The 25,703-nt window shown below is 38.4% G+C and overlaps 1 protein-coding gene across 1 annotated transcript; it reads right to left on the reverse strand.

Moving 5' to 3' along the window:
- Positions 1-583: 583 nt before the first annotated feature.
- On the reverse strand, positions 584-4,638 carry LOC146308109 (uncharacterized). The gene is made up of 3 exons (XM_084745953.1): positions 4,479-4,638; positions 4,150-4,226; positions 584-2,379 (listed from the first exon to the last, which is right to left on the reverse strand). Exons 1-3 carry the CDS (start codon positions 4,627-4,629, stop codon positions 1,894-1,896), a joined length of 714 nt encoding a protein of 237 aa, XP_084602079.1. The 5' UTR covers positions 4,630-4,638; the 3' UTR covers positions 584-1,893.
- Between the last annotated feature and the right edge of the window lie 21,065 nt (positions 4,639-25,703).

Genomic DNA, 25,703 nt, shown 5'->3' on the forward strand with positions numbered 1-25,703 from the left:
TACTTAGGGAAGTTAATGATTGTACAAATATGACAGTTTGCGATATTTAAATACTTTATTTCTTATTAGAAGAAAAATCAACACTGTTATATACAAGACATTCAATCAAGCACATTAGATTCAGTTCAACAAAAGGAAGAACCGTACATGTTTAAACAGAAGCAAACCAACAACATTAAGGTATTGTCTCCAGCCCTCTAAACCATATTTAATTTAGGAAAATATGAATTCACAACATGTAATTAAAGCAACCCACTGTGGCAATAACTCAGTCTTATTCAGCATGTACAGACAACAGACGGGAGCTAACAAGACAAACAAGATACACCCTCCAGTCTATAAACACATTGCTGTGGGACACATACTCTTGATTCTTCACTTCATGCTTTTTTGGCAGAAAATTTCAGTGCAATATGTAGTGATAATCATCTTTTATCTTCTTGTTTTAACAAGCTTGTGCTGCATCAGGTGCAACACTTAAGAAAACTCTTATGAAATACTGAAAAATAAAAATATATACTTACTATTTTTGGCACACAGAAAGAAATAAACAAAAGTATCTCTCCTTTTCTGACCAGTTCATCTTTTGATATAATATATATATATATATATATATATATGGTCTGTTCTCTGTTGCTCTCCATTCTGTGCCACACAATTTTATGGTTCAAACACTGCAGGTCATGCCATACTAGGATAAAAAACACAATCATTGTAATGTCACTTATACATCTAAAGGTACATTTAAAACTAAATGAATGCACTTTTGGATTATAAAACAATACTTACAGAAAAACACAGCATTTAATGATACATTATATATCATCAGACATGTTGGTTACTGAAAATGCCACTTCCAAATAACCAGCAGTGCATCAGGTGTTAAAACTCTGTGAAATCTGTGGATCAGCTGTGAGACAGTTCAAGTTCATCACCTTGAATGTCACTTATTAGAATCTCAGACAGATAGTAGTGTTAACACAAGTGTGAAATGCTACATTTACACATTAGAAAATAAAGCTGTTGTTGAAAGAACGCATAAAGTTTTGGCTCTGCTGTAGAACAAATGGCCTGAAGTTGATAACTCATAAAAACTGTAAGGGACTGTGTCCACCAAAGCTTTTTTTTTTTTCCAATGCTAACGTCATAGCGTTTCTATTCTGTGGTGAGCTTTTTTTTTTCAGGTCGCCGAGAGCTGAAAAATGTTCAACTTTGGGTCAAACCCTGTGCGTGTCCCTGTCACTTTTAACCCAGCAAAGGAGAGGCACCATTAATACCGCTAAGGGTGTCCCGCTCACCGTATTTTTTTCCCTCAAGACTGTTCTGCCTGATCCTGCTCTACTGTGTTGTGATTGGCTACAACTACAGTGCCGTGACTGGCTGTCAGTGAAAGGGTGGAGTGAAGCTGCTTGGTTGGATGGTTTGAAACTAAATCTGCGGAGGCCAAAACTCTCTGTTGCTATCTTTGTCAGTTGCTGAAGTTGGCTAGAATGTTCAAATTTGGAAATAGGGCAAAGCCTAGCTGGGGCAGACGTGCGTTCAAGTGGCGACCTCTGCTGACTGTGATAGGCTAAGAAACCTGACGGAATCAAGCATTTGCCCAAACTCTTTCTTTATGCCATAATATGTTATGGATGGGAAAATATATATATATTTTTTTTTACCTTTGATTAAGCATCTAGTGGTCATCGAAGGAAGTGCATCTTGCGGCACATCTCATCTTAGTGATACTGTTGATCTAGCTGTCCTTGTAATTTCAAACTGGCATCACTGAGTATCTGTGATTATATATGAACTTTTTTGCTTCTTGAATTGATAAATATGGCACAACTAGACTCAAAATGTCCTTTAATAGGGATGTGATTTGCAGTTGTTTGCAGGAATCACAGTTGTTCAGTTGTCTCCTCTGTTATTTGTGATGGGAGCTCCTGTTGGAATCAGTTCGGTAACACAATGAGTCACATTGCCAGGTGCCGGTGTGGTCGGCGTTGCTGGCGGTGGCGTTGCTGGCGGTGGTGTTGCTGGCAGTGGCGTTGCTGGCGGCGGCGTTGCTGGCGGCGGTGTTGCTGGTGCGGTTGGCACATCTGTGCTCAATGTGGCTGGTTCAGGAGTGAGCGTACTCCCGTCTCCTGTGGTGACGGTTGTCATGGCAGCAGTGGTCGCGACCGGTGTAGTCTGATCGCTGACTTCTTCAGAGGACTCCTCTGAAGACTGACTCTCCGAAGACTCGCTAGACGACTCCACTGAATGATTAGACTCTTCGGAAGAGTCTTCGTAGCTGGAGGATTCAGCACACCACCAGTACCACCAGCTGTTCCTCTCCGGCCATCTCCAGTATTTGTCAGTGATGTCAGCATCATGACGCCAACGCCAGCCAATCTATGAAAGAGAAGTTTCACTCACTTACTCAGAACAATCAATAATCGATTCATCATTAATATTAAACAGTATACAAAACACACATCTTTTTCTAATTTTATTGTGAGTTTTGGGAAGGTGTTGAAAAAGTTAGTTTCATGCCGTGTACTGTAACTTTCATGCATCCTACTGTAAATGTTGCTTAAATGTCCTGAGTCACCATTGTCTTTTCTAAACGTTAACAAGCGTCTCCATCCAAAATGACAGTAAATCTAATCTTAAACTGGCTTGTGTTAAATACGTATGTCACAATCTCTTAATGCAGTTGAATGACATCACTCCTGACTTTTCTTTGTTGTGATATCATATCATCCATCGGTTGTCCTGCTCTCCAAATATTGGCATCAGCACCATATCAGTCAAACACTAGTTTTTTGGCCTCTTCTATTCCCTGTCTTTGATTTTAGCATGAAGTCTGTTGCCTGTTTAATGTTTGTCGGTGCCTTATGCTGTTAATACAAGCTCAACACTTCCTGTTTCTATTTCAAATTAAAATTCCTCTTGCCATTTAGTGGACAGAATCCCTCCAATTCCTAACAAGGCTTTCCTTGTGAAAAAATTGCAAGATGTGAAAAATTCAGTGACTTACACAGTTCTATATAGTACTTCAAATGCAGCTATTGCCATCTTATTGCACTTGTGTGTTGCTACAAATACAGTTTGTACAGTCTTTATTTGTTTGTGGTGGACAAGCCCAGGCCATTATTTGAGACTCGGCTTTTATTTCCCTAGAAAAAGAAGAAATAAAATAATTAACCATTATTTGTGTGGCAATTAACTGTCAACTAAAATTTTTAGGTTGTGACATCACTACTCACTACCAACATTATCCCATGATTTGAGTAACAGTTGTAGAGTCATGGATAATGCAGGCTAAGACATGTTCACATCACAGATGAAACTTACGCAAGGGCTAACAATTTACACATCTAGAGTGTTCATCCTCACTGATCTCGCAATTGGACATAATCAGTTGAGACCAAAGACTCAGGATCTAGGAAGTGCTATCATGACGGATGTTTGACCAAATAAATACATAAGTCAACACAAAATGGAAATGGATGAGCCCTATCAATAGATTTTTGTGTAATGAGTGTGATAAAAGTTCAGCAAAATGTATTTTATTATATTTTTCAATATGTGCAAACAAATACAAGACCATAAACATAACTCTGTGGAATATAGGAAAATTCTTCATTTCTTATATTGATTTTTAGTTGCCAACTTTACATCTGGCCAGGGAATATGGATGAAAACTAGCGTTTTAGTTAATTCTGTCATATTCACTGCAGGATTTCTTAATATGGACTGTCCCTGCAAAATCAATTAGTGCATTAAAATAAATAAAATAAAAATAAATAGAAATCAAGCGATGAAACCAAAAGTATTAAGCATACTGTGTCCACCGAGAGGTTATAATGTTATGTCCTATGACAGGAATGTTTTGGTTGAAACAAACCAAATGTATCCGTTTCTACACTTACCAGTGATAGTATAAAAGCTTTGTCTTAAGGGTGCCACTAGAGTAAAGGCCTTGTGATCCTTAAAATCAGATAAGCAAAGCAGGCATGGAATCACAAAACCTAGCAGAAGTGTAGCACAATGTTGAAAACATTAGCTGCGTGATTGACTGCAACAACACACGACAGGAAAACTGAGGCACAGCCAGTGAAATAGAACGAGCACAGAGGCAGGATGAGGCAAGACTCTGCAGTGTTGTGGTTAGCTTACCGGCTTAGCGGAGCCTGTTGTAAGAAGGACAATGACGAGGGCGGCTGTAAGAAGCTTCATCTGTGATTGGTCCTTGTCTGCGAAGGAAGGAAGCCACAAACAAAAACATCACTTACACACATTCAAAACAAGACAGTGTCAGAGGATGAGTGTAAGAATCAGATTTACACTGGAGAATTGCAATTAAACAGGTAATAATACAGACACATATTTTCTAAAGAGATAATACTTTGTGAGAAATTCCTTATAATCCCTAAAGCATAAATGAATAATACATAATCATAATACATAAATGAAAACATAATAAAATAAATGACTGAAATACATACCTGTTTTCTGTAGAACCAGATCTGTTCTCGAGTACTTTCTAACTGCTCTTAAATCCTGAATAAAATGAATGGGATTTGGTGAAGCTGTGATCAGTCTCTGTGTCAGGGCAGGAAGACGTATGACCTCCATGCAGGGCCGGCTGCTGCTCATATATGCTGCCTGGACAAGAGAGGCTGGGCTGGGCACGGCTGTGACGGGCAGGGGACCAGGGGGCAGGATTGGGCAAGACTGTGTTGCTTGGGGTTAGAGTGGAGGGGAGGGGCAGGAGCGGAAGTTTACCACACACTTCCAGATCACCCACATGCTGAATCAGGGCCAATGTTATTTTGTTTCATGATTTGATTTATGAATTATTTTGGCAAATTAAAATATTTTACTGCTCGGAAACACAGTCATCGTATTTACAGATTTTTTTTTTTTTCAACTGTGACTCCTGTGGGAACAGAATACCAAGAACAACAGCAAAGTCATTTTTATAGACTGTGTGGAGAAATTAGGTCACAACTAGGATGTGCAGTTCAAAAAACAGTTCAAGTTCAAGGATGGATTGATACTGGCTGCCTGTGTCTTGACAAACACAGAAGTTTTGTCGTATTTTATGTTGTTTTAGTGTTTGTTTTGTAGGTTACCTGTTAAACTCTGCGTTTAGCATGTTGTGCAACTAATGTGTCTACCCAGCAGACTGGGTCGATGTTGAACTAATGTTGTGATATTGAAGGACAGTCAAAGAGAAACTGTGTGAACGTTAAGCCTCAGCTGAAGCAACTGAATAACAAGAGTGCCTGAAACTGTTTCATGTTCCTTTTTGCTAAAGTTTATTCTGCAGCACGACATGTTTTAGCTCTGGTGTTGCACCTACCTGAATGCATTCATTTAAAGAAGTTTTATGTTTGTAGAAATAATTTTTGGTTAGATTTTAGTTTGTTACCCAAGGGCTTTAACATGAGCGCTTTTATGATCATTATATCATCAGCGTAATGACTTACAGCAATCTGTGACACAGTGGATCTTTATAATACAGTGTCTCTGGTCAGTAAGGCAGCTGTTTCCCTGCACTGAAACATGTAATAATCACTGTTTAAATCAAATTAATCTGTACAGAACACTGATCAATGAAAAATCATTTGTCATGTGCGACTGGTCACACTGATTGAACGTTCCTATCATAGTTATCATGTCATGTTGGAGATGATGTGAATATTTCTGACTTCAGAGAGTTTTTGAAGACCGGCTGCATCACAGTCTTCATGTTTTGACAGCATTTCATGTTGAAGTATTTACACACATTGAAATACAGAATGCTGTTGAGCAAGACTTAAATTTACAGGTACAACTGAATATATACTGAATATATTTAAACTTCAAATGTAATATATAATACAATCCCTGCATTTTTTATCAAATTGATGCAGGGTAAATACTGAATCAATAAAATTAACACACTCAGACTCGTCAGTTTGTTAAACCTGCTTTCTGAAACATACCCCTGAAGGTTACAATATAGCTATGTGTGAAAAAGAAATGCTCTGATAATAAAGTTGCCTGCTAGGCATTAGGGGGATCCACAAATGTGTCACATTCTCATGGGATCTCCACTGTAATTAAGAAGAAAGTTATAAGGATGAGAATAATGTTTGGCTGCACAACATAAGTTTGTAATAGGATGTTAGTCAGGTTTTTGAGAGTAAACTGAGGAAGCTGTGGAGGTGGGAATAGTGGATGGACATGCAGCGTTGCACGAAAAGTCTCAAATGGAAGTCGGAAGTGTGAATGAGGTAACGGAGACAAGATCCAACATACAGACTGACTTTGGCAGCGTCGAGCTCTCAGTGGAATGTTACAGTAGAGTCAGAGTGGAGCAACACCTTGAGACAACCTGTGTGTGTGTGTGTGTGTGTGTGTGTGACACCACTGTGTTACTTCATCACTGTGAAACTTTCCCCCTCCTCTACCTCATTCCTCAGAAGACGCCTCAGGATGAATCACAAACAAAATGAGTCATTAATGGTTTCAAATTAGAAGTTTAAGGACACAGACACCGGCGTCTTAGGGCATTGGGTACTTTTGACAATCCTAGTTTCAGGGGTATTTCCAGACTTTTATGACCGGGGTGGCCCAAGAGGGGCTCTGACTTATGCGGGCGTGGTGTGAAATAGGTGCATGTGCACATTAATATACCTTTTCTCATATCTACTTTAATAATGTAAAAACATTAGAGTATCTTACAGTTTAAAAGATAAATAGTCCTACCAGTCGCAGCGCAGCAAAGATAAATATATGCCATCAGACAGATATAATAACAAGCTCACAGTCCTCAAAAAGAAATTGTACCGTCATCTGAAATTCATCCTCCACACTCCATTGTGAAAAATGCTTTTATTTTATCAATTAAGGAAATGAACCTGGTAAAATATTAAAGGTAGGCTACCTACAAAAGAAAGCGATGCACATCTAAAAATACTCATCAAACAGATGGTTTAAACTAAGGTCCTGCCTGTCATTGGACAGGTAACAATCATACTTGAGGATAATGGGTTGGCACTTGGGGTGGCCAGTCAGATTTCTGGGGTGGCCAGTGCCCCCCCTCGAGAAATGCCCTGTTTGTATTGAGGAAGTGCATCAGATGATTGATTGCAGAATGCTTTGTTTTCTTGCCGTGGTCAAATGTTATCTGCAGAAACACTGAAACTACACATCGCGCCTGCAATTTTAGTGATAACTACCAGAAACTCAGCTGGAGCACACAGAGAGTCTCCTCATGACATGATATTATCATCTAACATTATCTATTATCTTACCTTTTATCAAAGTTTAACCCAAATTGGCGCAAATTAACACAGATGAGCACATCAGAAAATCTGAAAAATGTGAGACCCCACACAGAACTACGTGTAAAACTGTGCAACCATGGCAACCATGACTGTTTTGAAAACAGTTTTTGCTTCGTGCAGTGCAAAGTAAAGACTTCTTTCAGTTTCTTCTCAACCAGTGATGTGAGTAGTGCTTTTTCTTTTAGTTTTTTTTTTTTCTTTTTTGGCAATGTTTCTTTGGTGCTGCTCCCCTGTGCTTGACCAACTACGTATTTAAAAATGGTGGTTGTTGGCTCATTTCCTCAGAGAACCATTGTTAGTTTTCTGTAATCAGTATGACTTGATTATGCAGTCCAACAAGCACACCTGGCTGTGTTGAGGGTTGGGTTTATTTTGTTAGTCGGCACAACGCTGCTGGAGTTTCACAGGAAAACACTGCTGCAGAATCTCCCAGTCAGTGTAAGTGAATGGTGACCAGTTTTCAAACATAAAAAACATTTGGGGAAAAAAAACAAACATAAAATGCCTCCACACTAAGGATGTGATTAGTTGACTATATGATTAAACGTCGCCACCCTCGCTTAGACGGCACCAGACGTTTAAACTATTTATCAATATTTCATTCATGTACAATGCCTGTTATGTTGGCTCTAAGATGTTATGCAGCCACCTGCCACTTGTCAGGGCTGCAGCCCCATCAGATGGCAGCCCCAGAATAAACTGGTATATAATCACTCGACTGGAGCAACATGTGATCACATTCAGCACAGACACAGACATTAACCTGCAAGCAGAGCAGCTGCTGCTGCTAGAAGTGCTAACGTTAACCACACTGTGTGGCAGGCTGGCAGTTAACATCAGCTCCAGGTCCGGCTCCACTATGACCCTCTTTGGGTTGAAAAACTGTAGCATTTAGTGAGTTGTTGTCATGTTTTGTAGGTTAATGTGTAATGTTTATATTGCACAGCGCAAATTAGCGTGCATTTCAGCGGCATTTCAAGTACTATTTAGTGATTGTAGACTGTAACGGTTTCAAATGATTCTTAATACACACAGTTTTTTGGACAGTGCTTAACATTATCAATTAATAAATTCTGCTCAATTTTAACTGCTTTCTGAGTGTTTTAGTACTATTAGACTAGTCGACTAGTCTAAATTAAATTTTACGTTTAATTGACAGGGAAATTAGTCGCCAGGAACATCCCTCATCCACACTACCTGCCTGCCTCCTAAAGTCCTGACATGACATTTGCGCACCACCACATCACACACATCCAGTTCAGACAATGTGCATGCGTACGTACAGTGAAGAGGCTAAAAACATGGTGTAAATAACATTTTTTAAATCAAATTGGCATGTTGGGGCTTTAGGTAACTTGGCTTACATAAGATGGGCAGTATGGAGATTTTTGTTTTATTTCCTTGTTTGTTTGTTTTTTACATTTGAATACTGGTCACCATTCACTTCCATTATATGGGAGATTGTGCAACGCTATGAACAAACTAAACCCCACCTTCAAACGGCATAACGGTGAGTAAATAATGACAGAATTTTCATTTTTAGGTGAACTGTCCCTGTAAATCATCTCTACCTATAACACAATGATATGTATATCATCACATTATATAATAAAAAGGCCTCATAGAGTGGTAGCAGTAGTACAGAACACAACATCAAAACATTTTCATCTTCAAGCATGATGGTTTATGTAACTGTCCAACTTGCTGGTAATACACACACAGTGGTGGACAGTAGTGAAATACATTTACTTGAGTACTGTATTTCATTCATTTTCTGTAACCGCTTATTCCATGAGGGTCACGGGCTGCTGGAGCCTATCCCAGCTGACATTGGGCGAGAGGCAGGGTTCACCCTGGACAAGTTGGCTGACACACAGACAGACAACCACTCACATTCACACCTACGGGCAATTTACAGTCACCAATTAACCTAGTATGCATGTCTTTGGACTGTGGGAGGAAGCTGCAGAACCCGGAAAGAACCCATACAGGCACGGGGAGAACATGCAAACTCCGCACAGAAAGGTCCTGCCCCAGCCGGGGAGCTGGGGGATCGAACACAGGACCTTCTTGCTGTGAGGCAGCAGTGCTAACCACTGCACCACCGTGCCACCCACTATCTCTACTTTGAGTATTTGTTGTTTTGGAAACTTATTACTTTCACTCCACTAAAAGACAAATATTGTACTTTTGACTCCGCTACATTTCTAGGAAGGTTGTTGTTACTCTTTGACTAAGCTTTGAAGTCAGCTGTTGGTGTTTGTTTCTTTTCTAAAATGCAATTGGTCACATGCTGTGTTCCTCACAAAAGAAAACCAATCACAGTAGCTCCTCTCAAATGGGACTGATGTAAAAGTGGAAATACATCATTCAGACGCTCTGTAACAAGAACAAGCAAGCTCTCCCTCTTTCATTCAAACAAAAAGCGGTACTTGTGATGGCAGGAGAAAGACAAAATTAAATCTCAAGATGTTATTATAATTATTCATTATTCCAGGTAGCTTTTAAAGTTGGATTGTTTTTATTGGGGTGAAAAATACAGCATAATTCATGTATATATACTGCCTCTGAAGACAGAAAGAAATCTCAGTTATTTAACAGACTTGGAGAACTCCTTACAGTTATCTTCAATCTAATGTTATGATGTGATTTTAATACAGTTGTAATAGTAGTCAGTAACAGTAATACAGTTACACACACACACACACACACACACACACACACACACACACACACACCAAAGTGCAGTATATCCATTATCATCACAGCACACACACTGCTTGTCTCCAACAGCAGAGAGACATAAACCAATTTCCGACTGTAAACACACCATCACTCACATCTCACATGTCTTACAAATGTGTTAAATCTGTTCTGAGTCAGAGTGGGAAATAACTCTGGGGACAGCTTCAACCACATTAGTGACACTCAGGGGAAACTCCTAACCGTCATCTAACCACAGTCTTTTCTCAGGTCTGAAGCTCCTTTAAGTCTGTAAGTTAACTGGTCAGTTCAGGCAAATAAACACTCCTGTAAATTATTAAAAACATTCTCTGAAGAAACTCTCTTCACAATAGAAACCTTAATGATTTTTTGGAACTGAGCCAAGGTTGTAGGAGTTAACCGTAAAAGTCTGTCCCTCTGCTGCTGTCACTTTACTTTCCCCATGAGAGCTTAAGGTCAGACCATTTCCTCTTTCTGCTTTTATGAATAAGGTCTGCAATTTTAAGACATGTTGCTCACTTCAGGAGAGTATGTAAAGTAAAAATAAAGTAAGCTAAAGAGGCTGCAGATTGTTGTCTGCTGAGTCTATCCCATAAGTGTCTTGCTCAAGGACAGGCTTACAACATGTCCTGAAGGAGTTACAGCTGGGATGCAAAGTATTCACATTTGAGTACTTGCCGATACTAATTACAGATATGAGTACTTTTTAATGCCTTTATAGTTCTTACATAGACTTCAAAAAAGTTTTCTTTTCATCAGATGTTCCTCACTTTCTAAATGTTTGCCAGCAAAATGTAATTGCTTTTTCCCTGCTGCTAGAATTAACATTAACTCTTTAAACTCTCAAGTCTGCCATTGGTTGCTTGTTTCAAGTGGCATCACAGCGTCCACTATCTACGTTTTCAAAGTTCCTGGGAAACAAGAACAACATCTGAGTTGCAACCTAAATGCTGAAGACAGGAAATTGGTTTGAACATAAACAGGCTAGTTACCTTTTCTTTTGCAGGGATGTAGTCATTTTAATGCCAGCGTTTGCCTTCTGACGTTCAAATATTCCACCAAAACAAATTCCCCCTCGACACGGTTTTGCAGCAGCACCGTCGCTGCATCCTGAGCTCAGCGCCGCTCAAGGCGTTTGTGATTGGTTTAAAGAAATGCAAACAAGGCAGGCTGTCTTTTTTCCTTTGTAGCAAAATAGTGGATATAATGTGTCGAGTCAGACCTTTCTCCAGCACTGGGCACTTCACAGAGACGTCTGGCTATGCAAAACTTTTTTGTAAAGTGGTATCAGGTGTGTATTGAAGTAGTTTTATGAGAATGAATACGAGTGCATGACTGGACTTTCAGCCAGCAGACTGGGGTTTGTGTCTTGTGTGGAAGAAAAAGTAGATGTAGTGTTATTTAAAGTTACGTTGTCATGGCCACAATGTCCATCTTCACTTCCATTACACGAGTGACGTCTCTTCCGTCATTTTGATACACATAACACAGTTACAAAACCTAGTTTCAATGAAAAATAACAAGGTAGTCTGACAAATAACTGAGCCAGCTCTGTTTCCTTTGAAACGGCCACCGTGTGTTCACCAACCTGCTTCAGGAAGCTGAACTGACACAACTTAAAAGGTGTTTCGACCATCGTTAGTAATAATGATGATGACTGAAAAATAGTGACTCATGTCAATTAATTCAGTCCAGTCATGGTGCCAGCAGACAGCGTTGCAACAGAATCAAGATTACACTTGTTATTGGAAAGTCACAGAGATCTTGTGTTCAACTCTTTTTATTTTTTTATCATGATTACAGTGACATCTCTACCAAACTGTGTCCAAGAACTTTGATTTTCCTAAATATAATCATAAACATTAATCATATTCTAGTTGCACAAGTGGATATTACAGTACCCTGAAAGTCATAAGATTCTAAAGCGCCTGTATTTTAGTTTTTGATACATGTAAATACATTGTATAAACTGATAAGAGATAAATACAGAATCTGTATAAATGAATTGTGAAATGCATGTTTAATACTCTGAAAGTAAGGCTGTGTTGTAAAATAGTTGCAAAGAAAAGGGGAATAAAAAAAGATGAAATTAAACTTTTACTTCAGAGATTGCAGTATTCAGAACTTGGTCAACCTCTGCAGTTATTACAAATCATTAACAGGGCTTAACTAACTGATTCACACAGCAGTCTAATAAACATGACTGTTATTCACATAGTGTGCTAATTATATCTGGTTCAGTGTCTGTCCCAGCTCCTCCTATACTAATGAATTGTCCACCCCTGACCACATGCATGGTACCTGCCAGCTGAGAGCGACACACTTGGCTTTTCAAGTGACTTCAGTGTAATCCCAGAACGTCCACACATGTAGGAGGTGGAGATAGATGGTTCAAACAAGAAACGAACAGAACAGAACTTTTACCCAGGAGACTGGGATTTGTGTCCCATGTGAAGCTTATAAAAAGTTAAGGTATGTGGCATGACTTTCGTCTTGGGAGTCGCTCAAGCGTACCATAGTTAACATAATCCCAAACCTGCTTTTATCCTAAATCTATCCAAGTGGTTTTTGTGTGTAAACCTACTCAAGCAATGAACATTTCATATTGTTAACCGCATGTTAAAAAGGCTCTTTGGCAGCATCAGATCCACCTTCTGCTTCAGTATCGGACGCTGATGTGACCATCAGCAAATCGCTGGGAGGAGACAATTTGGGATGAGAACATGTTCTTGCAGAAGTTCTCCCTCACAGCACCAGGACAGCTGGTCATGGTGACTGGTCAGAATGTGTTAGTATTTGTTTTAATCTATGTGTAACACAATATATTATCATCACAGAAGTTGTGTGAGTGTAGTCGTTCAAAATGTGCTAATACAGTATTTCTTCATTCAAAACAGTCACACTCATCTGGTTAGTTACACAACTATTCACAGCTTAGTTTAAATCTGGTTAGTTACACAACTACTCAGTTATCCATTGTATAACATACTGATTATTGAAAATTCTTTTATTAATTAATTCTGAACAAAAGTATCTAGGTGGGAGATTTTTCCCTCAAAGTCAGTGATTCTAGCTGTATCTTAGCTACACAGTGACATTATTTTGACTTTGTGTATAGAACGGTGACGTATGTTCCCTCATGACTGGTAGAGGCTACTATCAGTAGGTTAGTTCCAACAATAGGATCATTTGTAAAACATTCTTCTGGTGCATATTACTACACCACCCTCTACTCTCATTCTCCCCGAAGTGAAGAAAATGCCCCAGCATAGGCAGAGGGTGTTCACCCTCTTTTTGCCCCTCCCTCAGGGTAAGGTGCACTCTGACTAACTCATGCTTCAGTGAGTGTGGCATCTCCCAGGAAAGTAATGCCTCCCTGCCAGATTGTCTTTCAGATCCTTCAGAAATTCCCACCACCTGAAGACTCAAGCACAGTCAGTCTGTCACTGTGGCCTGTTACCACCTCTTCCCACCCCTAAACCCAATTTAGTGTAAATTAATTCGCCTCAGATTTTCCTGTATATTGTTATGAATGTATGCAATGTTGTAAGACTTAATGAAAGATTTGACATGAGACATGGCAGGATTACTTTGTTTTATAACGTGATCCAACCAAAGGCAGAGATTTTGGTTCATATTACTACAACCACAATTATTAGAGACTTCCTTAAACAGTTTTAAACATTAATGTAATATTTATTCAGCTGCTTTTAACCATATCATTTCCAGCTCATACTGAAAAAGGAAAGCAAGAAAATGAAGTACCTCTAATATGTGGTGATGTTTATCTGGTGTTGGTGGAAGGCATATTGTCAATGCCACTATTTTTTTCAACATTGTGTTTCTGTTTTAAAGCCGAGTCATTTTGCTGTCTCGGGTCGCACATTTGTTTTCCTGCCTTGAGGCAGTATTTTATGGTAACTTGTCATCTACCCTCATCCTCATTGTCACTTAAGTCAGAGTCACGGTCTCTGTCATTGTTGTCTGTGTCACTGAGTCCTTTGTCTGCATCAGCAGTTTTTGTGCTGTAAAATAATAGTTGAGATGATTTAAAATTTCAAGGCAACAGACAGCAATAGATTTTTTTTGTTTTTCATTTTGTGCTTTTAGTTTTGAAATAAACTTTAAAAAGCTTTGCTGACCTATATCCTTAGTTGAGATAATTTACTTTTCTTTTTTAGATAAACTTGAATCTTTAAGTTTTAGAAACTAAAAAAGAACATTTTCAAAAACTGGTCACAGTGAGCCGTGAACCTGATGTCTTTTTAGTGCCTGAAAAATTAAATAGTCTGAACTGAAAATATTACATTTTTAATACAATTTTCAGTTCAATGAATGTGCTCTATTTTTTTTAAAAATACAAGGTTTTGAGTTTCAAAACTTCAAAAAGTTTATCTAAAGAAGAAGATTAAATTATCTCAACAAAAGATCATTACGTGATAAAACTTCAGACCGAGTTGGGCTCAAAACTCAAATCTATTGCAGTCAGTTGCCTTGAAATTCTGCGTCCTGCTTAACTTTTTTTGTTTTTACAGTGTGGTAGATGAAGTTGTGTCAGCTCTTCAGAGTTTATTACATTACTGATGAGATACATTTGCATATCCTACATGTCATATAAAACAGTGGTCATACTTCACCACACTCAGGATTACATATTACTGTGAGCTGTCCTTTGTATTGCATCTTGTATGTGACAAACCCTGGTAAGGAGTGACACCTACTGGTTATAACAGTCATGTGCAACATACAACTACTATCTAGCACAAGCAGCAATAGTAATATTAAACTCATCCAATATCATCCAAAATACTACACAGAATGTATTTACCTAAATACTGCTTCAAGTAGGAATCAGAACTGTAATATATGACCACAATGCACTAGTTACACTATAGCTGACTATCCATTTGGTTATGTACACTCTTACATCACTTTTGGCAGTATTGTAGAAATGAATGATCTTCTACGTCCCTGGATTTGTGCACATTCTAGATGACCTTTCAAAGAAAAAAAAAAATGGAAAAAAGTCTTCATTAACTCCCAGGAGTTAAAATTACTAGAGATGTGCTTTACTGTGTTTTGTCCACCTCGGCCTGTTGGTGTTGCAGTGCTGTTCTCCTTTACCAGTGTGAGTTAGTCACCATGCAGCATTTATAGCTGGTGCAGACTGCAGCTTTCTCCAGTTAAAATGACAAAACTCGGTGTCAGAAAATCAGATCTATGGAAAACTGCCATCACTGCCACTTTCAGCTTAGTGGCAACACATTTTCCAGAATATCCAGTGGCTTTGTAAATGGTTTGTTTGGATGAAGAAACAGGAAAAGTGTCTCAACTCATAAAGTCACACTCCCTCCTTCAGTTTTAGCGAAAACTTCAATGTCATCAGATTTGGAGGTGAGTGTTTTTTACAGGACAGTGACGATGGGCAACTTGGTGACAGCTGTCTGGTTAAAGTGCCCCCCTGCAAACCAGTGTCTGCAAAATTTGGTAGGATAATATGATATGGAAGGGGAGAGTGAGGCGAGGTGCGATCTGCAAGCTCACATTTCGATACCATTCAATCCTACAAAAAAAACGACAGTATTTTTTGAACCAGGACTGCCAGTATTTGGTTCAAGTAGCTTGTGAAAGTTGAGGTTATTTCAATGTCTTCAATGCATCATTAAACAACTTTTAGTGGTTTAGTATTGATCGGACCCAGCAGATACCCAATATTTAAAGACTGAGACTGGGACCAAAAACAACTTAATTGAGGCATTCCTACCAGTATGTTTAAACAGAGATCACTGCAGAGGCATTTTTCAGTCGACTGTAAATTTGTCTATGATAGAACAGACATGCTTCTATTTAAATCAATGCAACTGTACACACAAGTCTAACAATGGCTTGCCTTTCATTCTTACTATATACGTTAAACCTGAGCAGCTCGAAGCAGTTTACAGTTACAAAGGTTCACTAGCTGATTGTTTCAGTTTTTTTTTTTAATCCATCACGAGTTGCTGTCAGAACTTGTTTTCCATTAGTCACAAACAACTGCCACTTTAAAAAAAATAATTGTAGCAAGAGAAAAAAAAAGTCTGAAACATAGAAAGTGTTTTTTACAAAAGAGGAACCGTGTTCCATGGGCTTTTCCCGGTGAATGTCTAGATCTTTATGGTGCACCAAGCAGCTTTGTGTTCGTGTCGGTGTATGTGTGTTTCGTATAGGCAAAAATGTGGTGAACCCATCACATCAAAACAAAACCAGGAACGTTTCAGTTCATTAAAAAAAATTCCCGGAGGCATTTTACAGTTCTGCCTTTTGAGTTGCCACCACATCTCCACTGACATTTGGTTAAATTTGGATGACTGCGTAGTTGAGTCTTCAGTGGTTTGGTTGCTAAAAGAACTCAAAGGAGAAATCTTTTATGTGTTTACTGTAATAAATCATAAAATTACCATAATGTGTCATCAGAGATCAAGGAAACATGTTACTTCACTTGACAGGAACACTGCGGCAGCTGCGTCCCTCTTTGAAATTTCCATTCCAGACTGGAATAACTGTTAAATAGGTGTGTGTTTCACTTTAAAGAGTTCAAATTAATGCTGATTTTTTCCCTGAATGAGTAGGTGTCTGTTTATGAGTCACAAGAAATTATTAATAATCTCTTACGAGGCAGAGATGTTTGTACCTGTTAAATTGAGCAAAATGTTAATGGAGTTTGGCAGGCAGTGTGAGACAGTCACTTACGTCATCATCCAGTGTGTTACTTACAGAGCAGTGGGCTTTTGTTTTCAGAATAACAGGCTTAACTTTAAAATGACAGATACCTGATACTTCTAAACACCTGATCAAGTTACACTGGATGACTCCTTATTGCTTGTTGTTGTCAGTTAAAGAGGTTGTGTGCAGCCTGAGCTCCTGCAGAGCTCCTGCAGAGCTCCTGCAGCCTGCCTGCATGTGTTCTAAAGGTGAGGTAGTTGGGGCAGTCTTTCTGGACCTAAAAAAAGCTTTTGATACTTTAAATCATGATATCCTCATTCATAAACTCTCCAAATTTAATTTTGCCAACAAAACATTACATTGGTTTGAATCTTATCTGTCCGACTGACAGCAGTGTGTTACTGTTAACAATGAGAAGTCTTCTTTTTTAAAGACTAAAACAGGAGTACCTCAGGGTTCTGTTCTTGGTCCACTTCTTTTTAGCTTGTACATAAATGATTTACCACAATCATGTGCTGGAGCAGGTTTTCAGATGTATGTGGATGATACAATAATTCATGTTGTTGTCATCCCACTTGCAGTTCATCGCAGCATGGTTTGAAAAATCACATCTCACCCTTAATGTTAAGAAAACGGTGTCAGTTTGCTTTTCCTCTAGGGCTCGGTCATCAGCAGAAGCTAATGTGTTAAATCTGAATATTAATGGACAACATATTGAACAGGTCTCAGAGGTAAAATACCTCGGCCTCATATTAGATTCCCACAAACATGTTAAGATGGTGAGCAGGGTTGCAAAAGCAAACTTACATACGTTTAGTTTACGTTATGAGAGATGGTCTTCCATTTCATGCTGCAAACAGTTTCATGCATGCTATGATTTTTTCACATTTGAGTTACTGTGTAACCTCTTGATCACAAGCAGCATCTACAATAACCAAACCTCTCATGATGATATACAATCGAGAAGTTAAAATGTTAGACAGGAAACCAATAAGATCACATCATTGCCATGTTCTTCAGAAACTAAATATGTTAAATTCTGATAATTTCTTTAATCTCACTAATCTCAAACTCATCCATGAATGCCTACATGATCAGGCTCCTCAGGTGCTCAGTGACCTTGTGGTTCCACTTAGAGCTTCAGGCTCAGTAACACGTGGAACATCCAGTGGGAATTGTAAGGTTCCCTTGTGTAAATCCTCATTTGGACAAACAGCTTTTTCTATCTGTGGAATTAACATGTGGAATTCTTTACCTGTACAACTCAAACTGGATCCTGATTTAGATCACTTTAAATTTAAATTTAAACAGTTTTTGAAGAGGAATCAGTCATGTAGTCATGAATAATTTGGTGTTTCTTACTCTATGGTGCTAATTATGTTTTGTAATTTGTATTTTGTAGTGTCCTGTATTTCTCATTGTTTGTACTTTGTACTGTTACTTGTGTTTTGTTGCTGAGTCTTTTGTATCTTAAGGCCCAGCGACGGACAGGCATTGCAAATTAGCTTAGGCTATAAATGCTATGGTGTGTGGCACTGATTTATGCTACATACTTGTCCCTTTACAAATAAACTTTAAATAAATAAATAAACTTTATAATCACTCTTGTATTTGGTTCTCTATTCTCTCCCTATTCAGCTTGAACACAGTGCGGCGTTAAGTTCATAAAATGTTTTGTACACTCGAATGTTTTCAGACCAGAGGCAGTGAAGCTTCAGAGAGGCAGAAAGTGAAACTTGCAGCCTGGTTTTCCATGTAAATGACACTAATTCAACGGTTTCCGTTCTGTCGGTGGACCTGGTGTCTGTTTGCGGGCAGGTGTACTCAGTGTGGATGTGTAGGTGTGTGTGGTTTAGCAGACCAGACCAGAGTCGAGCTTTATTGCCCTTCACAAATGCTTCCTGTATGGTTCAGGTTCCCCACTGCAATTGACATATTTCAGTTTATATCACTTTCTATTATTTTGGATGTCACTATCAGTCTGTCACTTTCAGACTTTCAGCTGGATCCTTTTCAGTATGGGTATCCTGATGGTGCCATCAGGATAATAACTTTGGTCAAAATGTTCATTTGTACAATACCTTGGTTTATGAACTTGCTATGATTGGTGCTACTTACAAAATGAACTCAACTAAGACAGTGAGCATAGTAAACATTACACCAGCTAATCAGAGTGCTCACATTACATGCATTTTAGCATGCTGATGTTAGCATTTAGCCCAGAGCACAGCTGAGCCTTAAGGCAGCCTTACAGAGCTCCTAGCACGGCTGCAAACTGTTAAGCCGGTGACGCAATTTTCACCATCAGAGGGTATTCACACAGGCTCTGTTTGGATCTCTGTGTGCCAGTTTGTTGGGACCATACAGACTTGTCTACCCAGCTACTACAGATGCCAATGTACTGCACATGTGTGGAACACGTCCTTCCACCAGACTCCAGAAAATAAACAAAATAATTAGGTTGGCAGCTGGCCACGTCCATTTAGGAGTATAAACCAGCCCTAAGTCTTGTTCAAGTTGCTATGAATATATCACAATCTGTCAAACTACAAATGTGCCCACCACAATAAAACTTGATACAATAAAAAAAATGACAATATATCATGATATTTAAAAAACTGTATGTTGCCATATTTATGTTGATGTATATTAGCAATGAACACGGCTGACTTTAGGGCTGCAACTAACAGTTATTTTCAAAGTCGATTAATAGGTTGATTATTTTAGCAATTCATTGATTAACAGATTTTGTTTCAAAAGGTTGGGGAATTGTGAAAAATAAAAAGCCTAAAATAACAACTTCAAATGTCATGTTTTGTCCAGAACCCAAAGATATTCAGTTTACTATTATAAAGGAGGAAAGAATTAAAAAAAATGACATTTAAGAAGCTAAAGTAAGAGAACTATGATTTTTTTTTTTTCGATAAAAAAATGACTCAAACCAATTAATCAATTATCAAATTAAGACGGTGATTAATTTAATTATCGATAAACTGTTGCAGCTCTAGTTGTTTGTGTGGAATTGTTCAATGATATTACATGTAGTTAAATGTTGAAAAGAAGAGCAGAGCGCTACATCACACAACTAAGGCCTCATTCTCCTCCTCTTATGATTAATTGACAGCAACACGAGCTCAGGTCACAGTGGTTGTCATGTCCTCACAGTGTATGTTCTATTTGGGGTAACTAGAGCTAACCTGCTAAGCTGCATCACCAAAAGTGGTGCAGACACCTGCATGAGTTTTTAACCAGTTATGAAACACTTTAATACTGATGCTTCATATGACCTACATAAGCAAACCAGACCATCAGCGAAAAGATCACCTATTTCTACATAGCCTAGTTCTTCTTAATGTCTGCTACCAGGTTACAGTTCCCATATCAGGTGAAAGAATCCTGTTCTCACATTTTCCCAGCCAAAGTTACAGTGAGTTGTATGATAGCCAGTTAAAAAGAAACAGATTTCTCTTTAGATTTTTCTTTTTGATGTTGTATTTTGTGGTTATTATGTTGGGGTCATTATTGTTTCTTTCAACAGGGTCAGATCAGCAAAATATTAAAGTTCCTTGTAATAGCTTTGAGGTTCAGGGTTTCCCCCAGCATAGTTTCAAGGGCTGGTAGTATTGTTTGACGGGGCCTTGGTGACGGTGTGGGCCAGCAACAGACTGATGATAGCTGGAATCATGTCATTTAGAATTTAAATAAACCACAATGCAGATTTCATAGGGCCTTACATTAAAAAAAGCTGACTGGAGATTTGAAAATATTCAAAACTGCATCCCCTGAAAATAAAATTCCCCTATGCTCAGGCCCGGTTGCAGCCCTCAGGCTTGCAATACACCGGGAAAAACCCTGAGGTTGATCAGCTGGACTCAACAGCAGGTCTTCTCGTCACTAATGACTGATCAGAGTTATTTTTCAGCACAGCCACAGCTCTGCTTCTCTCTGCTCCTCCTAAACCCCCTGTGAAGCAGGTATCACTCAGACAAAATACAGTGGCCGATATATGATTTAAGGGACACCCACTGTTACTATAGAATTTAGTTCTTGTAAAATATTAAGATATTGTGTGTTTTTTAATTTTTTTGTGGATATCATAACAAATCATATTTAGATCATCCTGATGTATCAGTTTTGCCCATTGATAAACTTTTCTTAATCTTGAAAATCTATTTTCGGAGGAAGTGTGATAGTTTTAAATGGTTAATATCTGCAGCATGTAAGCCACCTCTCTGTTATTGTGTTTGTACTGCTAATGTTGTCAGACTGTGGTTTTAAACAGTTGTGAGCTTTGTGAAAGTGAAGTATGAGAGAGGAAAGGGCTTCTTCCTGTTTCTCAATGTCTGACATGACTCTGCGTGATGAGGGCAGTGCATCAACCGTCGCACACACCGTGCAGTATTTTCTCTGAGCATCACTGCCAGCCGGTGAGACTTTAATTTGACTGTTCATATAGTCCCGGGTTAGTGACACGTAACTGCGTTATAGAATATGTAACAGTAAACATGTCAGACTGTGGCTCATTCTAAGGACTGCATTTGTTTTACAATTTTTATATTCTAAGAGTAAATTTCAAAGTAAAAGTCCTTGTGCAGTATGTCATTATGGAATTCTGCTGTCCAGATGTTTCTAATGTAAAAAATGGTGCCGCCCTTCCCTCTGTGTAATTATGAAGAAACACACACACGCACACACACACAAACACTGCTGAGAGTATTTAGGGCCTGATAATAACAGTGCAGCACAAGAATCTGTTCCCTCTATTATTACTGCTGCTGCCCAGTAATGACGACAAATAGAGGTGATGTACCAGTGGTGGAAATTTGCACACTTTTGTGGTACTGGTATCTACTTGATTATTTCTGCTGTTGTTCTTTTTTTCTTTATACTGGTAGTTTACTTGGCTACATGTCACAGAAAATATTTGCAGCTATAGTTAGTATTGACTTTACAGACTGCAAACATTGTTGTCTTAAAGAAAGACTGAAAAGTCGAATTCATAAGCAACTAGATGGGTGCGCTCAGCAGAGTGCAGATCCCCACTAGGCAACAGATGGTGAAGCACCTACTGCAAAGCCACACCAACTGCAAGATGCAACCAGCTGAGATTTGCAAAGCCACCATTAACATGACACCCACATACATTGTCTCTAATTGAAACAAGTCAGCTGTCGATGGTCGTAAAAAAAATAAAAGAGCAGTCAAAAAATAGAATTTCAGGGCGCCCCTATAGCTCAGTCGGTAGAGCATGTACCACGTATACTGAGGGTATTTGTCCTCTGCAGCCGCTGCTGGCTCAGATCCCACCGATGGCCCATTTGCTGTGTCATGCGCTCTCTCTCTACCCCATTTCCTGTCATATCTTCAGGTGTCACTATCAGAATAAAGGTGAAAAGGCCCCCAAAAAATAATCTTTTAAAAAAAGAAAAAAAAAAATAGAATTTCTTTCTCACACCAACCAGTCAAGTTAGTGTTTATGTCCATGTCTGTCCAGACTCATAATGTAGTCAAGACTTTGAAGGCATTTAACATGGAACTTACCACTATATTGACCTGTAACTTGAAAGGAATGCTGCCTTCACTTAGAGACAGAGGAAGACAGGGGACTGATAGAGAGCTGAACATTATGATGTCACAGTGAAGTTGACCTCTGACCTTTGAGATATAATATGTCCTCACCTGATCCTTTTACCCAAGTTGTCATTTATGCCAAGTTTATAGAAAGGTGTTCTTGAGATATCACGTTCACAAGAACGGGACAAACATTACTGTATCGTATGTGTGATATTATTATTCTCACCTGTTGCCTAACAAAAATTAGTTCATTTTTTCCCGTTCCTGGACCTGTGAATTTATGTAAATATACTTTTTACCCGTTGCACTGAATTTTTGTGGTGCAACGGGTAAAACACCCGTGAACGACCCGGTTCAGGATGTTTTGTTCAATACACTCTGCTGCTATAGACACCTTACTAATGTTGACCAACTTCTCTATCCTACAAGTGGAAAAAATTGCCAGTAAATTTACTAAAGCTGTTTTCTAGTTTAATGAGATCACTCTAACATGTTTCCAATACAAATCGCTATGACTCAAATGTTGCCTTTTTATTCCGGTGCAACAATCTAAATAATCTTTGTCTTTGTTTCAAAGTACCGACACCCAGTTTTAGACTCTAGACTAGAACAATAACATGTTTGCACATGCAAAACTCTTGGGTTAACTTCGCAATAATAAATATCCAATGTTATAGTAGACTTTCAAAATAAAGCCACAAAAACTATTTGGTTAGCTTTAGGAAAAGATAATGGTTTGGGTTAAAATGAGCAGGTCAACATGTGAACTAAATTAAAAAAAACCACAGCTGACAATTTTAGCATCTCAGTGGAGATGAAGAAGGAAGATAGGTGGTTAGAAAAATAACACAAGGAGGTTGGTGTGGGGTAAAGTAGGGTGAGAGAAGAGGAGTGTGGGCAGGAGAGGAGGATTTCTTGGGAAAGGGTTTGAGGAAGAGGAAGAATGGAAGCAGTTACGATGGGAGGGCAGTGATGACAGGACTGTTATTAAAGCTTCCACTAATAAATGCTCTGCAGCCCATTGAGGAGCAGAGACAAAGACGCTGCACTGAACCTTTGCATCCATGTCTGTTTTACACACACACTGTGTTGTCATATGGTTTTCTTTGTTTCACATGTTTTTGGACGGGCTGTCATGCTTTTTGTGTTTAGAAAGCTACAGTAGTTATTGTGGAGAGTTGAATGATCTGAACGTTTTCTGTCCTCTGACACATTCCAAGATTATTTTTCAATAGTCCAAAACCCAAAGATTCAGTTTACAATTATATAAAACAGAGATGATCAGCAAATATTCTCATTTGAGAAACTGGAAGTTTAAGTAAATAATCCCATCTGGAATACATGTGACATGTGCCGTTTCATGGCAGTACATTCAGGTGTTGTGAAATTTCAGTTTGGACCAAAAGTGGTGGACCAACATCTCTACACCCATACTACACTGACATGGATCTATAATTGAAAAAAAAAAAGCATATGAGTGCTTGTTTGTGCTCACATTTGTGAAAGGCCACTCTTGTGTAGTATGACAAATTTTTGAAGGGTTTGACCGCATTTTTACTTGATCTTGTCTTGGCCTCTGGCAACGACGACTCTGGATTTTCTTTCTAAAATTATATTATATACAACTAATTTGAAAATGAAAAAAAGTAAAAGAAACAAAATATACAGAGCATATCAGTAAAACTTTTACCGACAATGTATTTAATTTGGTTTCCGCCAAAACAGGCAGTCTTGCAATACACTATCCACTAGTGACTACAGCATTGTTCAAATGTCATGTGTGTCATGACATTTAACAAAGAATGACAATCTTTCCCTAACTCTAAAAAAGTACTTTTATTGTTTAAATCTACCTAAAAACTACGATATTCCTTACCTTAAACAAGGTGCTTCAGTTGCAGGAGTCCACACATGAACTCTAGACTGTGACGTTAAAGTTCTGTACTTTATACGCCTGGCCAGCTTGCTACATAAATTAATTATTCAAAGAATATCATAAATTTTCCCATTGTGGGACTATTAAAGGTTTATCTTGTCTTATCTTATCTCACTAAATTGCCTGTGCATTTTCTGAATTAGCAGTTACCTCTGTGAGTTGATGTAAAATTTCCAGCTTCAAATGCAACCAATAACTTGACTCATTTCTAATTTTAAATTTTTGTTACGGTTACCAGCTGTCAAACCTCCCCGCTCCTCTTTACACGCACTGTGACTGTGACTGTGACTGTGGGGGACAGAAGAAGGCAGCCGATCTCAGCTGAATCTTCTATAATAAACATTAGCTAGCTAAACCACAAAGACTTCATTTGCAAAACAGCTTTCAAGAGAAAACACACAGCAGTGTGTAAATTCAAGCGTCTCTCTTGATCCTATCCAGTGGCTCTCTGTGGTTTTGGGGGGAAAAGGGATTCTTATTTTATTTATTTTTATTTATCTTATATTTTTCATTTATTATTGGTGTAGGCCTTAAGTGATTTTCATATTAGCCAATTGTGAAAATGGTGCAGTTTATACAACCAAAAAAATAAAAAATAATATAATATTTATTAATAGTTTGTCAACTAAAATGTGCACCACAGTGCCAACTGGCTAGTTGTGAGTTTCCCAAGGCTAGCTATGGATGCCAAATCCAATCTTTTAATAATAAAGGTCAGTCCATATAACTATGAAGTATCCTCTAAACAACCATCACAGGGACTCAACATTATTACTTTATCACTTTTATTGCACATCTCATATCATATCATATCATATCATATCACACAATAACATTTTGTCAAAAGCATTAAAATAGTCACATTATTCTTCATCTAAATGCAAGCAACTAATACTATATCAAATATTTAACATTACAATCAAAAATGCAGCACAGCAAAATCACACTGGAACTTAAAAAAACTTGAAAGTTAAACACACTAATGACATTCAGTAATAATAATAATTAAAAAAAATCACTCATAAGTAGTAGTTGAAGTTGATCAGGTATGAGACAGGCAGTTCTGTGCCTCACATTTTATTAAGGCCACATTTAATGTAAATGAGATGTTTTCTAAGAAGTCCAGTTTCATTCTAAATACATTGCTGCAAAGAAATTGAGTTTGTTGGTTCCTCCACAGGGAGGTCGAAGGTCCGGCTCAGCGGCAGATCGGCACATGGGGCAGGACGGGGGATTCATTGTTTTTCTCAAGGACACTCCAGCAGAATGAATACAAGGAACTCAAACCTTTTCAAGGCCAGTCTCTCTCTGCCTCTGCATTATTCAGTTTCTAATATGTTTATTCATTCATTTTAAAGGACTGCATGTGACGCATGTTCTTGATGGAAAAACACACTTTTATGCGCTTAAAACCTCATTTTCTCAAATTAGTCTCCTTTCTGGACTATTGTAGCGGC

The sequence above is a fragment of the Lutjanus erythropterus genome, chromosome 20 (assembly GCF_056507025.1).
Source record: "Lutjanus erythropterus isolate fLutEry1 chromosome 20, fLutEry1.hap2, whole genome shotgun sequence".
NCBI classification, from domain to species: domain Eukaryota; kingdom Metazoa; phylum Chordata; class Actinopteri; order Lutjaniformes; family Lutjanidae; genus Lutjanus; species Lutjanus erythropterus.